This window comes from Sphaerodactylus townsendi, linkage group LG08 (assembly GCF_021028975.2).
Source record: "Sphaerodactylus townsendi isolate TG3544 linkage group LG08, MPM_Stown_v2.3, whole genome shotgun sequence".
Lineage (NCBI taxonomy): Eukaryota > Metazoa > Chordata > Lepidosauria > Squamata > Sphaerodactylidae > Sphaerodactylus > Sphaerodactylus townsendi.
In genome coordinates, this window is record NC_059432.1 from 38,149,617 (window position 1) to 38,166,417 (window position 16,801).

General features: G+C 42.6%; 1 protein-coding gene across 3 annotated transcripts in view; it reads right to left on the bottom strand.

Annotated features, from left to right (window-relative positions):
- The window catches only part of ADGRA1 (adhesion G protein-coupled receptor A1), a 437,455-nt gene that overhangs the window by 80,928 nt on the left and 339,726 nt on the right, over positions 1-16,801 (bottom strand). For all 3 annotated transcript variants that reach the window (XM_048505436.1, XM_048505435.1, XM_048505437.1), the window contains 2 exons: positions 4,034-4,161; positions 1,826-1,949 (listed from right to left, as the gene is read on the bottom strand). In XM_048505436.1, coding sequence (XP_048361393.1) covers positions 1,826-1,949; positions 4,034-4,161 — 252 coding nt within the window. The remainder of the gene's footprint in view (positions 1-1,825; positions 1,950-4,033; positions 4,162-16,801) is intronic.

The window sequence follows — 16,801 nt, forward strand, 5'->3', positions numbered from 1 at the left end:
TGCAGACTTATATCTTTCTCAAATGAAAGGGAAACAAACGAGAGATCACCCCCACACTCATTATCAATAAGCTAAATCTGAAGCATTCTAAAAACAACACACATTTCAAAAATTAGAGGTGTCAATCCTGATTTTAATTATTTGTTGTGTAAAAATTTAATTATTGGATTTATAGAGATTTGAAGGAAATGGGAAGACAAATGCAGAAAACATTGTGACTAGCAATAAAGATACAAGGTCAAAGGCTACATCATAACGCAATTAGTCTAGCATCAATGAGAAGAGCTCACATATAGACTCCTTCTCCCATCATCACATGAGACAAACCTCACTTGTATATAATGCCACACAGACACCAGTTCTCAAAATGTTCCAATCTGGAAACCTTTGTCTTCCCTCTAAGAACTGCAATAATGCCTCAATCCAAACCAAACTCTCTCAGACTCCTGAAATGACTCGCCCAAGATCTTTCACAGGCCTGCCGCATTCTTCAACACATTTCTGAAGGTTCTCTCACAATCTATGAAATCTATCACCAGATCATCTACCACCCAACCAACGGTTCGACAGACTGCATTCAGACATGCTAAAGTAAAGTTCAACTAAGCTAGGTTTCACTGTGACATGAGAAAGCTGCGCAGGATCAGGGAAATCACTGCTTTGAATCTTAAATCTGTCAAACCTTAGCCTCAGTCGCCATCCCACTTGCAGGGTGGAGATAAGAGCACTGACATTCCATGATGTGCTTTTTAAAGATTTACTGAGAATTGCAGTATTATTCTAGCCTAGGGAAGGAGATGAGAGTCATGAAACTTGCTTGAAAGAAACACTGATCTAAAATGTAATCTCATTGTAAATTCTTTCTGAAAGTAAACAGCAAAGCTCTAGTCTTTCCACCTTTTTATTTAATTCATGAAAGAGTCCTATTTTTAAAACAAGATACCCAAAAGTGTACTTACTAATGACATGTTAAGTGCTGATGATATAATTTAAAAGGTTTAGAAGTACTTAACAAGAACATTCTCAATACAAGATCGGAAGGAGAATTACAAATAATAAACAACATTCTCCTAAAGGGAGAGAGGAAAGGAAAATAGCTTTGCAGCACTGGTCGTGCAACATAAGAAGGAATGGACTTGGGCTGCAATTCTAACCGTACATATTTCCAAATATGCCCCATGAGATAAGTAGGACTTACTTCTAAGTAAATATGGTTAGGATTAAGCTGTTCCAAAATTTTGCAGGCCTAGTAAACAAATCACATTTTCTGTCTGCATACTCATCCTTTAGGAGTCAGGGCAACTTTTGGTTCCCAAACAGGATCGAGGATATTTTAGAGCTGCCAAAGTTGGCCTGGCAATTGATTGGAGACTGGGGCTGGGATGGGCCATCAGCGATGGAGTAATGCCTTTCCCTAGGAAACCCTGAGAGTGACATCTCACCTCTCTAGGAAATACCAGAAACACTATGGTTAACCCAGAGTTTCCATTTATAGAGAACTGATGTTACTGTCACTTCCAGAGAAACACCAGAAGTGATAACAGTCCTCTCTAGAAATCCCCAGAAGTTCTAAATCACAGAGTTTCTGGAAATTCCTGGAGAGGTGTAACATCACTTCTAGCTTTTCCCTGGAAGCAATGTCACACCAAAGGCTGGGGCTAGAAGTGGGAATCCCCTACTGGGGACTGCCAAGCCTAGAACACATTCATCCATCTCTCATTTACTGAAGTAAAAAAGCACTAATATCATCAATACATACAATGAAAAGCTCTCTTAGTTATAAGACAAATGATTATAAGAGCACACATTATAAGAGCACACTCACCGCTTGACAGACAATTGGATATTTTACACGATTTATTCCACCAGCGAAAACAGCAAAAGTGAGAGCAGTATGGAAACAGAAGTTGAGAAGCATGTGCCAGCCTTTTCTGCTGATTCGAATGGTGCTGTGCAAAGTTAACATAAAAGCAAAGTCATACAACTATTTTGACAATTGTCACAGAAATTCAAACAATCCTTTTTAAATAAACTGCTATGGATTGAATCTTGGAGGAGGGGTGACGCTCCTTTAGACAATCAGAGATGTTTGTGGCAGAGCCAGAATTGTTCTGAATTGTGAATAAATAAACCTTTTTATGAACAGGATATTCCAGAACAATAGGGGTATTTTGCCTCAGTCTAGCACCTAGGGCACCATGTCTGAAATCACTGAATTACTGCCATATTGAATTCTGAACACCATTGCTCTTTGAATCCCTGGTCATAAGCCAGGTATTGCATGATCTCCTATCCTGAGATGACTCAGAGGCAAGCAAAGCAAGTGTTTAATCAGAAGCTGTCTGTCTCTCTCTCTCAGCTTCAGCATTCAATTAGCCATTTGACTGTGTAAACAAAACAGAGCCAGAAGCAACTTTTAAGAGGCTGTTATGCAAACAAGCCCTCAGAAAGATATACTACCTCCAGAACAACAAATGCAGTTTTCACATCACGCTCAATTAACAATGAGGTAAATATTAATTTATTTGTTGTCTTTCTATCCCCCACTTTTCCTCCAAGGAGTTCAAGTCAGGCAAACTCTCTCCACAGAACTTGCTCAGCTTATTAGCATCAGAGTTAGCACTGGAGTAATGTAAAGTGATATTATCCTCAAGTCTATTACAGCTGAACTACACATTATGTTTGACATGATACTACCATGGGAAGTCAGACTATTTTGCATGAGAACTCAGTCTCATGCATGCAGGGTCCTGATTTCAGTCAGGATTACAGAGCATAATGAGGAGAGACTCTTTCCTGTCTCTCATGTCCTTCTCCCCACTCAAAACATCTGGAGGGCAATATCTGCCCTTTTAGTGGCTGAATGTGGCTACAGAAGCAACTTCCCAAGGCTATTTTGTTTCAGAAAAACAGCTTGGAGGAAGGGTGGGGAGCAGGAGTCCTATCCCCCATCCACCACCACTCCACTATGCACAGTTGCTAACTGAGTTGTTGTCAGGGTTGCTAACTCTATGTTGGGAAATTCCTGGAGATTTGGGAGTAGAGATTGGGAGGGTGCAGTTTGGGGAGGGACCTCAGTTGATAGAATGTTAGCAGTCCACCCTTCAAGCTTGCCATTTTCTCTAGGGGAACTTATCTCTATAATCTGAAGATGAACTATAATTCCAAGGCAACTCAAGGCCCCACATGGTGGTTGGCATATGGAATCCACAGCTGTTATCTGACTGTAAATCTCCGTGGTGGTCCTGTCTCAAACACTGTGTCCCATCTGGTCCTGAGGTCAAGGCCCAGCACCTGCATCATCCAAGCGGTATGGGATCCATGGCAGCAGGTTTCCATAATGTACACAGAAGGAGAAGGTATGGGTGCACAGTGATATGAGGAGGTAAGGTTAGCTCTTTCAGTGAACTGAGTCATGGCTGAGTGTAGATTTGAATGCCATGGGGCCCAGCAAGACTTCAGGCTCCAGAAACCACGGACCAAAAGTCTGGCAGAAAAGTTGCTGGGCCGACTAAGCTCCTATCTGCTACTAGCCTACCTCAATATCATAGCTGTGAAGTTGCTGGAAATCTACTTGAAAGCTGAAACCACCCATCCAGCTAGTGCCTTAACAGGAAATGTCAATCATCCAAATTAACCCTATGATTCAAAAGCAGTACCTTTGATCTGACTATTGTGAGACTACAAAAAAAGACACCTTCCAGGTTACTGGCTGGTATATTTCTCCTTATCCTGCAGTTCCTGCTGGGCAGAGATGTGGCTGCTAGCCACAATGGAACTTGTCACTATGAGTAGACAACAAAAAGCTAGATGAACTAACTAAACCAGGTAACCAGTTGGGTGGACAAAATCATCTAAGCAAATCTGCAGAGAGGGGGTGGTTAGCAAGCCACAACTTTTCACTACTGCCCAGCACAAGTGTGTCTGAGTGTGTTTCTGTGTGCGTAAGACCGCATTTAGCTCATCTTTTATGTAGCAAAGAAAATACACATCGGTTCCAGCAAGCCATAGCAACTGGCACATCCCTTCTTACCTGTGATGCACGATATAGGTGATAATTGAAGCAAACAGGCACAACAGCATGACAGCAGTACATGCATAGACCACAGGGTGTAGGAATTCCCCAGGATACTGGGGAAGGGTCAACACTGTCTTCAGATCCTGCCAAGGGAGAAAAACAGCATGGATTCATCTTCAAAAAGTGACAGCAAACCAGAATCCCAGTCTCACTGGCTTCTTTCTAGACTCGAGCATAATTATGTGGACATTTTCAGTGATTGAATATGGTCCATTGTGGTCCTCAGACATCAATTTTCATCCTGAAGATGACGGTCAGTGTGTTTCAGTGCATCCAGCACAGCTAGTGTGAGCCTGAAGGATCCCATGCCTCATCTAACTACACACTGGAGTAAACCATTACACCACACACCCTTTCTCTCTTTTTCAGCAGGCTTTACCTTCCACTTATTCCTTGAACATGTAAGCATGTGACAACCTGAAATGAATTAAAGTCTTCCGCTCAAGCTATTAACTGTAAACGACAGCATATAAATGTCCTTGTCTGCACTGGCTACTACAACCATTTTTAGCTGAGCAGAGGCAAGCCCTTTCAGGTTTTTATTTCCTCAGTACCACATTATTTTCACAGAAAGTCTGACAACATATCCTTAAACGGATTCCCCAAATGGATTTCTGAAATTGTCCATAATTGCCCATTAAAAACAAAACAAAACAAAATGGAGAAGCAATGAAGCAGGACAGGAAGACAGATTGAGGAGCCACAGAAAGACACGGCATAGTGTGTGATCAATTGCACTGCGTGTCCCGCTTTCCATAAATGATGACCTTGTTGCTACCATGACCACTACTGTCGCTAAGAAAAACATTCATTATCTGTGTTTTTATCGACATTCAATAGAACTCTGCTTCAGAGCTAGCTTTGAAAGTATAAACATTTACTGATAAAACAATGCTCAAGACTGTAGGAGACACCCATTTGGAAGCTGCTGATTCCTTGTAGGGTGACACTTGGCTTGGAACCTCCCAATAATTTTGTAACTGGTTCTGCCCCCTGGCAGCGACGTAGCGATGAAACTCCTCTCTCAAAATTTCAAAACAGCCTGCAGGCTCCACTGTGTCGGGGATTCCAGACTTGAAACATCAGCTTGTACTATCAAAATCCAACACAGGCTGCTAAATACAAATGACAGCACCAGCACGAGTTAAGCCTACTATCAGTCTTCTCTAAAAGATAGTGAAGGCCAATATTCCCTGTAAACTGCACGCGTGCGTGGTGTGTGGCCACCATATTGGTGCCACGCAGATAAGGGGCCAGCTGGCAGGGGGAGCTCTCCCAGGCGGATCAGTTCCATGCAGTGCTTTCACTGCCGTGCAGCTCTGTGGAACATTTAGAGGGTGCGTTGCTGAAAGTTCTTCTGTCTTACCATTCTTCTTAAGGCAGGGAGTGAATTGGTCTGGTGACCTTAATAAGATACTTCGCAGTAAGACTGCAACTACCAGAAGGCCTACAAAAATGATTTTGGCCTGTACTGGTCCTTCGCTGTCTGAATGACACTGGCACAGGGGGCATCATCAGGGACAATGTGACATTACTTCTGGGGTCCCAGAGTACATTCACAGTTGGAAAAAACAACCTGACATCACATTTTTAAAATCTCTTGTTAACTTCTGCCTGCTGTAGTTTCAAGGTAAAAGAAATGGTTATTATAACAAAAACTATATGTTTTATAATATAATAACTGATATTACAGATTGTTATAAAGATACAGTCCTTTTCTATACATAATATCTATGACTTTTGCTATTAACATCTATGCCTTCATTTATTACAATAGGATGCAAATGTTTTGGATGTAGGAATGTATAATCTTGTGTAATCTGGAAAAAAAGGTAAGGGAGGTCCCTATCATGCCCCTGGACTGCTCAATAACAGGACCTCGTCTTCAAACAATTTATTTTACTGAAAACATAATCAGGATTAAGCATTTAGACCTCCATTGACAGAACTAAGGATTAAGTGTCAAAATAGCTTCCATTATACCCTCACTCCATTCCCTATCCCTTCCACGTCGCCTGTCACTACCCTTCAGCACCAGTTCCCAAGGGGGAGCCGCACCCCTCCATTCTCATAGGAAGGCGGAGGAACAGCCTTCGCCAAAGCCAAAACAACCCATACTACCCAACGCTTTGCAGTGTAGAAGTCAGCAACTGCCTAACAAGTTGATTAGCCTGTGTCTAAAAGTGAAACTAAAAAACAAGCGAGAGATAACAGACAGAAGATCCCAGAGGATCCCACATCCTGGCTGGGAAAGATGACAGGATCGGGCTGGAACAGCACCAGATCATGACAGTCCCCTGGGCAAACACCAAGTCACCACTCACCACACATCACAACATTTGCTAGACAGATTTTGTGCACAGTGTGGTTTGCCATTGCCTTCCCCAGTTCTCTACACTTTACCCCCAGAAAGCTAGATACTCATTTTACCAACCTCAGAAGGACAGAAGGCTGAATCAACCTTGAGATGGCTATCTGAAACCGATAGCCAAACCAGGATATATTTCATGCATCTAATGAAGAAAAGTTTTGTGCCCTAATAAATCTTTTGGTATCAGGCGGTACAAGATTCCGTTTGGTTTTTCCTCCCTTATCGACATCAATTTAGCAGCCATCTGATCCATTTTTGGATTTTGGGTTGTAAACTCTTTATTTTAGTTCTTAGTACATTTGCTTAACACAAACGAACTCCAATCTCACAGTATCTTTTAATCATACTTTCAATATAAAGTTGAAATTTTTACAGCAAGTGCTGTATGCAATAAACAAGCAGTGTGTGTGTGGGCATGTATCATGGACACTTCATCTCGGCCTTTGCACATTAAGCCTTGATTTCCAGGATCCCTATGGAAAAACAGTGAAGCTGCATGTAATTTAAATGTCTTCTGAGTCAGTTTTGCCCTAGGCATCTGGAAACCTCTGCATGGCCCTTGCTAATTGTAAGTGCTGCGTTTGATGGTAGTGTACTTCTGATGCTGAATATTTAGGCTGCTATTCTGCACCTCTTCATATCTCCAGAAAAGAAAGAATGCAACTCTCAGCAGAGAATTGCAATCCAAATGTTCAACAGTGTCTATGCTGCCTGTTAGATAGCAAAAACCAGTTAAACCAACAGCAAAACAAATACCACATTGTTTTAGGCTGGAAGCTGAGTTATAATTCTGTATTCAGCCCAGTTACACCTTATAATGTATCTTACATTATAAAAGCAATAAACTGATGCGCAGCGAGTAACAAAGTAAGAACTTTCTTGGTATTGCTACCAATTCTTGGAAAAGGACCCCTATATACACACACACATACACAAAGTGATAATAAAATGGCTGTTGTTTAAATGCATTAATGGAAGGTACAAACTAAACAGCACTGGGATAATAGTAAGCTTCGAAGCAGGTCATGCACATAGCCCCATTGACCATATTCAGGAGCTGTGCGTAAGTGTGCACGCCCAAGATTCATCTCAACCTTTTATGCTTAAGTGGCTCCATGAAAGCAAATGCCATATGTCTTGCTGAGCAGAGCCATTTTTGCCTGCAGAAGGAAGTCTTAAACAATCAAGCCTTTAAAAGCTTTTTTCATTTCAAACAAGTCATAATTTTATCTTTGCTTTCAGTTCTGATCTCGCATGGTAAAGCCCATCAGGCAATGAAACTTTTAGGTTAAGTACTACAACATATTAATGACTATGCAAAATATCCTTTATTCCAGTTCTGTACACGGGAATCTGATCTCATTACAGATACATGATAAATTCATCTTGTTTGCCTTTTAATGATAATTAAATCTTATAGATCAGTCTGCTTCCCTTGAGTGATCCCCTGAGAGAAAACGAAAGCTGAAGATAAAGATAATTTTTCTACATAGTATGCAAGCTAGAGTCATTGTACATTGCATCTGAAGAAAGAAGTTTTCTGATTTTATTTCCTAGAGGGGGACCTGGAGGACAAGAATGTCAGCAATTGGAAACAAATAATGAAGGGTTTAACAAAGCCCCCTGGAAAATAAATATTTAGCATGCTGCAGAATGAGAAAGAAGTAGAGGGTGAAGCCCCTAGTGATAAAAAGCAGAAAACAATTATTTTATTCACTTTTTCACTGCAATTATTCTGTTAGTTTTTTTCAAACAGCTTCAAATAGCAGAAGGACGGCAGGATGAAACATGTCTTGGAAACCCCCGGATATTGTATATAAATCTTTAAGTCATGTATGAAGAGACAGGTATCCTTTAAAGCAAATATTATGAGTGATGTGGAGATGGGCCCTAAGTAAGTGTAGGTGGACCAGAAATAAATAAACCATGTTGATTGCTTCTGAGTGCAGATCCTTATCTGATAAAACAGTATCGAGTTCATACAACAATAAATGTATCAGACTTGAAGATATTGAATGTGTTTGTGTTACCAGTTCCTGAGGCAGCCATTCTTCACTTACAAAACCTGAATCTGAACCCCGCCCTTCAACTTGGCAAGACCAGAAGTGGTGGCAGGCCCATGAAAAAATTGAACGAGAAAAACCTACCCCTGGGTCAGGCTGCTGTACCAGTATACTTAGCTGTTCGTAGGATCCTGATCCAACAAAGTTCTGGTATGGATAGGCCAAGGAACAACCCATAGTGTAGGTAGGATGGCTACTTAAACCTTCATCTGAGTCAGGAACCTTGCCAGTTCAGTTAGTTCCTATGGACCATCTTGTAACACTTTAGTTCCTGAATCTTAACACAGCCAGACCCAAATGCTTCCCTAAAAGACTGCTCTAGCCAAATACTGTAAAATGGATCACCTCTGCCCTTCATCCCCAAGGCTGCTGAAAAAAATGGGTGGGGGGAAATGACATCCATCAACACTGTGACATCATTTCTGGCAGTGATATCACCATATTGTGGAGAACTCTGGGATTTACCTGAAGTTCTACAGTTTTTACCACAGAGTTTCAGATGAATCCTATGCATTCCATGACACAGTGATGTCACTTCAGCCAGAATTGATGTCACAGTATCAGGGAAGTAGGTATAGACTTTTTTATGGGGGGGGGTCAGGGGCAGGGCCACGCCCCCACAAGCCCCTGGGGGTGTGGCCACACCTTCCCAAGCCCCACTCCCGGCCTCAGTGCTTATAAAAGCAGCTCTCCAAGGCCAGGGATGGCAGACTCCCCTACCCCACCTGCTCCACCCCGCCCTGCCCCCATCAGCTGGGCTTCCAGCCGGCAGTCCCTTCTGCCCTCCCTCTGTAGCTAGGGAAAATGGAGCCTAGTGCAAAATCTGAGTTTTGTGCCCCTCCCCATGGGCAGCCACTATGATGCTGGAATCCACCTCAATCATTTTCAATGGAGTTTAAACTAGGGATCCCAGATTCTCCTTTTAAATCCACCTTAAAGGGAGAATCTGGGGTCCCCAGTTAAAACAACACTGAAAGTGATGCTGCTTTGGAGTGGACTCTCTCCCACCCTTAAACAGCATCACTTTCAATGTTTAAACTGGGGACCTCACATTCTCCCTTTAAATCCATGCAGAAGGGGGTGGATTTAAAAGGAGAATCGGGAACTTTTGGGGGTCCCTGATGTCAGGGATTCAATTGTTAAGCTAGCAGTACCAAATTTTGGGGTATCTTTAGGATACTCTCCTGGTGGTACCACCCAGATTTCGTGAAGTTTAGTTCAGGGAGTCCAAAGTTATGGACCCTCAAAGGTGTAGCCCCCATCTCCTATTAGCTCCCATTGGAAACAATGGGGGATGGGGGCACCCCCTTTGGGAGTCCATAACTTTGGACCCCTAAACCAAACCTCACCAAACCTGGTTGGTATCATCAGGAGAGTCTCCCAAACAATCCCTGAAATTGTAGTGCCGCTAGCGCAGGGGTAGGGAACCTGCGGCTCTCCAGATGTTCAGGAACTACAATTCCCATCAGCCTCTGTCAGCATGGCCAATTGGCCATGCTGGCAGGGGCTGATGGGAATTGTAGTTCCTGAACATCTGGAGAGCCGCAGGTTCCCTACCCCTGCGCTAGCCTAAAAACTGCGCCCCCTGTGGGCCAAAAACTGAAAAAAAACATTTTAAAATACAAAAAACCACAAACAGGGGCAGAACTTCGGACATGTAAGGGGGGGGGTTAAACCCGGGAACTCCCCCCTTACCTATGTCCTTGCACAGTATTCACAAATACCATTTGGGTAAGTCCTGCCCTCCCCGGTTTCCTCAAGACCACAGTTATAATGAATATCTTCATTCCTTTATTTTAGATCCTAGCTTGACAGACCCTAACAAAGAATAATAAATGAAGTGGCTCAGAATAATAATAGGAGCCATAACTAAATTAAGCAATAGTTTTGCATGATGTCTGTACTAAACCACTGGCTTATATTCTAGAACCACTCTCTGACATCAGCCATTATCTTGTAACTTCTCTCGGCTACAACTGATTATTTCTCCTCCACTACCATATTGGCCATGCACATCTCCTTTTGCTGCTTTCAAGTTCTGGCCTCAGTTCAATGCTGTTGGGAAGAGGGTTTTTTCCCCTGCTTCCCCACACCAACTGTTTCCGTGGTTTTTCCCTGAGCTTTTCCAACTTACATTGCTGCAAACTTTTAGGAAACATTACTTCAACGCTTGGATGGCTGCCATCTGGGTGGAAAAGTTCATATTTTCCTGATCCAATTCAAGCAGCAGTCATTTACCACACAGCACCTATCTCTTTCACCAATCACTGACAGATTTTTTTTTTTAAAATGACACTTGAATGTCATCATGTTGGTATAATGTTATAAAAATATGTGTAACTGGTTCTCTGAATTCCCAGCCTTCATTTTTTTAAAAGGTAAGTTTCTTAAAAAGAGGTAAGAACTCCTTTCATTTTGTTTAAAAAAGGTAAGTTTCTAAAAAAAGGTAAGTACTCCTTTTGTTGTAGGAGTATGGGGAGAAAAACTTATTTCCACAACAAAAAGGGCTAGAGATTTACTTTAAAAAATGAAAGTGGGGAATTAGGGAACCGATTATATATATTATTACCATGTTATTTATTTATTATTTATTCTCCACCTTTCTCACTGAGATTCAAGGAAGATTAAATATAGTAAGTCAATACAATCTACAGGATGGGACATCCAATAAACAGTGAAATGGGATTTCAATTGTAGAAGTCTGGAATCAACCAGAATGAACCAGACATCCAAAACAGAGCTGAAGCAAAGCATAGTTATTAACATGATGTGTTAAACAGTGCAAAAATGATATAGTAGGATCCTATTTGAGGCAGTGTGAACTGTACCCAATAGCATAGTCCATGGTCCGTAACTTCACCCAAGGATCTTTCTAAAACATTTTGCTATAGTAATGCCCTATTATATGTGAGAAAAGCTCTCGTAAATAATTCAGATTTATATATTTTGCTGAAAGATAGGAGAATGGGAGCTTTCCTGATCTCATCAGGCAGGCAATTCCAAACAATTAGGGCCCCAACAGGGAATGCATGGGTATGCTGGTTTTGCCCATTTGCAGGGTGGCAACTATGGAAGGTCCAGCTCAGACAGGCAAAGCTGTTGTGGCAGAGCATAGAGAGAGAGACATGATACAAAGATATGAGAGACCAAGTGATAGCCAATACCTGGAACTCAGTCCAGTGATAGACAGCCAATGGAATGACTGCAGAATGGAAGAAATATGCATGTCCTATCTAATTTCCGGTAACTAGCTAGCCTGTGGTGTTCTGAACCAAATGGAGTCTCCAAATTGACTTTGTAAAGTGCATTACAGTATTCTGTTCTTGGTGTTACTGTGACATGGATCCAGGCAGCCAGATAGGCTGTATCAAGTTGTGGGGCCATCTTCAAGGCCAGAATGAGTTGGAAGAAACTCTTTCCTACATCTACAGCAGTAATGTGGGATCCACTATAACCCCAAAGTCCTTAGCTGGGGACTTTTCCAGATGTTTACAATGTATTTTGTCACGACATTTTATTTTTTTCTTTTAATTTTGAACATTTGTTTTCTACATTTGGTACTGAGAATGTTTTCACTTCATTTTCCCTCCATAGTTTTCCTGATCCTTTTTATTGTAATGTTTTTTCTATTTACTTCTGAACCGGCTTTCCTTTAAAGGCGTGATCATGCTGAAACAATTTTTCTTTCTCCGTCCCACCGAACTGGTTCTTATCCACGCCCCCGTGTTGTTGCCCAACTTCCCTTCACTCATTCACTCCTTCTCCTTCCCTTTGTTTTCTAAATGATTTTTTTTGCTTTGTTAAATCACATTACCAATGTAACATGAGCACACAGACACAAGTCAAATTGATTGTGTCAGCTTTGTCAATTTCATCTTACATTAGCAAAGGTGCACTATCTGCAGTTAAGAGTGAGTGAAATTGACAAAGGAAGTTGCTTTTGCAGAAGGAAATCAACAAGGGACTGCAACAGTAATGATGTTGTGTTATTGCAGCTCTAATCTGGCCAAAAAAATGTATGTTTTGAGGAGGGGGTGGGCTACGTGTTTCTGTTTCTTCAGGTAATGATGCCTGTTCCAGTAATTTTATTTGGCTTCCATTTTGTGCCGGTAGTTCTCAATTGTACAATTAGAGGCAGAAACATTTTTTTAATTGCTGCTTTGATATAACTGTGCAGTTATACTAGAGCAGGGGTAGGGAACCTTTAAAACTCAAAGAGCCATTTGGACCCATTTTCCACGGGAAAAGAAAACACTTGGAGCCGCAAATAATTTTTGACATTTAAAATAAAGATAACACTGTAGATATTGGGTTTTTTTTACCTTTTACTCCGCTCATTCTGAGAAGCACATGGATGCGTCCGCCCTGCTGTCTGCAGGGCGGGCAAGGATGGGGCCAGCAGCTCGGCCTTGCCGGCCGCCGGGAAAGCGCCCGCCCTGCTCCAATGGGGCGGGCGAGAGGGGAAGCCCGCAGTGTGGCCCAGCCGGCCGCGGGCAGTTGGTGCGCCCGCCCTGCTGCCTGCAGGGCGGGCAAGGATGAAGCTGGCGGCTCGGCCTCGGCGGCCGCCGGGAATACACCTGACCCCGCTCCAATGGGGTGGGCGAGAGGGGAAGCCCGCGGCGCAGCCCAGCCGGCGTGGGCAGTTGGTGCACCTGCCCTGCTGCCTGCAGGGCGGGCAAGGATGGGGCCGGCGGCTCGGCTCATGGAGCCGCAGTGCAAGGGCAGAAGAGCCGCATGCGGCTCTCGAGCCGCAGGTTCCCTACCCCTGTACTAGAGTGTCTGCTCAAAAGGAAAAAGTGGGAGATACAGCAACACAGATGACATCCCACAGATGACTCGGTGATACAGACGACATCCCACCACCATTAGAAATAATACATTTTCAGCAGTAGCATGTGGAATACGTGCAACTGAAGAGACAAGGGGAAAAAAGATGGGGGAATGGAGGTAGGTGGAATGATTTCCAGACACAAGATTTGACCACTGGGAAAATGTGGCATGTGTAAGCTGTGCATTGGAAAAGGCCTGAATTGGCAAGTATCAGCTGAACCCCAGTGATAGAGGGCAGCACAACATCCATCTAGATCCCTGTCTTCCTAAACAGCATTACCTCTTCTTTCTAGGTTTAACTTTCAATTTGTACACGCTCAGCCAGTTAACCATGGCTTCTGGGCAGCTATGCACTCAATCACCATGACATTCAGATAAGGATATATAGATCTTGGAATCATCAGCATATTGATGACAGCCAACCCCAAAACTCCAGATGATTAGCTCTATGGGCTTTACATAGAGATTGAAAAGAATGGGATATAGGACTGCACCCTGTGGAGCCCCAAAGGGCAGGTCCTTCAGAGATAATGGTGTCCGACTACAATCCTTCAATAGAATGATATTCAGTTATCATTAAAGGAAAAAAAAGAACAACTGAAAAGTCCTGGTGATGTGGGTGGGGGTAGATTTGCAAATGGGATTCACATTCAAAAATGTAGTATGAATGTAAAGGAGAAAAGTTTTAAAAATAATGTTCAACCATTGGGTTTTAACCCCTGGGTTCTTTACATCATTGTGAGAAAATTAACTTTCATCAGTGCTGAAGCTCAAAGTAGTCACTGAATAATTCCATCAACATGTTTGACTGACAGTATATATGCCACCTATACCTGCTTCTCTTAACAAGTTCAACAAATTCTGCTTGGTTTGAGTGAACATTATTATCATTCTGTGAGGTCCACTCCCTTTAGGTAGAAAGCAGCCTAAGCTCTAGAGTCATACTTGATCTATATTAAGCTACATCTCTCTAGACACAAGATTTACAGACCTATAGTGCCTAATCTGCAGGGTAATTATTACAAGCTTGGGGTTAATGTTATCAGGCACAGGGGAGCCATAACTGTATCTAATAAACAGACATCCTAGGATTCTGCTTATATGAAGGCAATGGTTAGAATGTGCCTGTTTTTCCATACGGGGAAAGGTGCTAGTTTCCAAGTGCTTCTTGGAGTTCTTCCAAAACTACAACTGCTCTCCAGCCTATAGAGATTTCACTTGGAGAAAATGGCAGCTTCAGAGGGCAAACTATAGGACATACTATAGATTCTAGGTGAATTTCCTCTCCCAATTCCCTCCTCTACAGGTACTACCTCAAAACCTCCAAGAATTTCCCAAAGTTGCCAACCCTAAGACAGAGGCACCAGTAACAATTTCAGGAAGAGCAGAGAGCAAGGTTTCTCAGTAAGATTGAAGACCCACTTTTGGATATATCTCAGATAAAAAAGATTATTAAAAGTGTATTTCAAAAGGGGTTAATATATATGACATATATGCTACAGTAATATTACCAATGCAAGGCAAACATCATCCTTTTCTGAGTGAAGGCAATTCTGGAACTGGCAGACATACTAATATAGATGCCCATTTAATGAGTAGTGTGTAGATAGAGAGGGATGACCATGCAAACAGGTGCTCCTGAGGATGCAATATGAAACATAAGTGGGGGAGGTGTGGGATGAGATGGTTCCCTGTGCTAACACCCTGCCTGCTACAGAGCATGTGGATAATCAAAGCAGGGAGAACAAACTGTTTAAAGTAATGTCAGCACCCATCTTTCTCTAGTCTGTATCATGCATACTAAGGGGTTTACTTATTTACACATTTATTGAGTCAAGAGAGTCCCAACATATAAAACTAGCTAGCAAACACCCATCGTTATGTGGGATGGAATATGCACATAAGCAGGACCTGCATACTACAGAACTCCACAAGGTCTAGTTGTACATCTGAATGTTAATGAGCTGATTGGGAGGCAAGAAAAAGGCCCTGCTTCTCAGCCTAGCTCAGCTCCACTCACCCAAAGGTCAGGGAGAAAAACAGCCTTCCTTACTTTCCCAGCTAGCCCAATGTACCATGCCCTGCATGTCGGCCATCCGAGCATCACCCCTCTTGCCACTAGGCTGGCCAACCAGATTACTGGCTCATAGGAGAAAGTTTTGGTACTCACAATGGCAGGTCTGCTCCTGTGCAGAGCACCCTGTGCTTTCCTATGGAATCCCTAACAACGAATATAGACTACACAGTGTCAGAGGTAGAGTGCATGTTTTGTCTTTTTCACAACATGATCCCAAGAGGTTTTTTTCCCAACACTTTGATGATGGAAAGGATTTCCCTCAAAGGCACCACTGGCATCAGTGGCGTAGCTCCCATGGGAAAGGGGAGATGGCGCCCCGGGTGGAGCAGCAGTGGAGGTGTGGCCAAGCCATCAAGGGGGCATTCCAGGGGTTGGCAATGTGGTGGATGTCTTGGCGGCAGGCGCACAGGGTGCACGCGCACCCCGGGCACAGTTTCGCTCTGCCTCTGACTGTCATACAAGGAGTTAAACTGGCTTCCTGACCCTGATACTGTCAAGCATTCTCCCAACTACATAATTGCACCTTGGATTTTCTTTCTTGACCACTATTAATCTGCCCTTCCTTCAAAGAGCTCAGAATGGTGTACAGGTTTCTCCTCTCTTCCATTTTACTGACAGTGTGATGGGTACACATACATGATTTACACTGGTCATAATTCAGCATTAGGGCTGCCAATCTCCAAGGCGGGTCTGGGGATCTCCAGAAATTACAACTGATCTCCAGACTACAGAGATCAGTTCTCATGGAGGAAATGGCAGGTTTGGAGAATGAACTCTATGATGTACTCCAGCATTATAGCCTGCTGAACTCTCTCCCATCCCTAAACCCTACCTCAATTTTCAGAATCTGCAAGAATGTCCTTATCTGGATATGACAAGCCTATTCAACATACACCATGGTGTTATAAATTCTACAGGTTGGTAGGATTCAGCCAATGCTGCTATAAAATGACTCTTTCCAGGGTGTGACCTTTTGAAGTATAGCATTTCACCAACCAAATCTGTGATTAACCTCCCAAGCTGTAGAATATAAAGGAGAACTGTTAGCTGAGAAAGTAAATGTTAACACTTGATCCTTCAGTTCAAAGACAGCAAGAGAGAAAGGCCTTCAAGGATGGCAATGTCTAAACTGATATTTTAAGTCAATACAAAATCTCTTTCAATATAGGCTTGTGGACTGAAACAACTAGCTAGAGTTTAAAATCTGTTGTAGTCCTTCTGAGCTTCCTAAATAAATCCCACTTCCAAGTCCTAGTAACAACAGAACTTCCTACTCCTCACCTTATTTCCCATGTATCTTCTTCTTATGTTCTTTATTATTCTATGGCTCCCACCAGCAAATATATTCATATATTTTCTCCTTGTTCTGACAACCAGTAAGT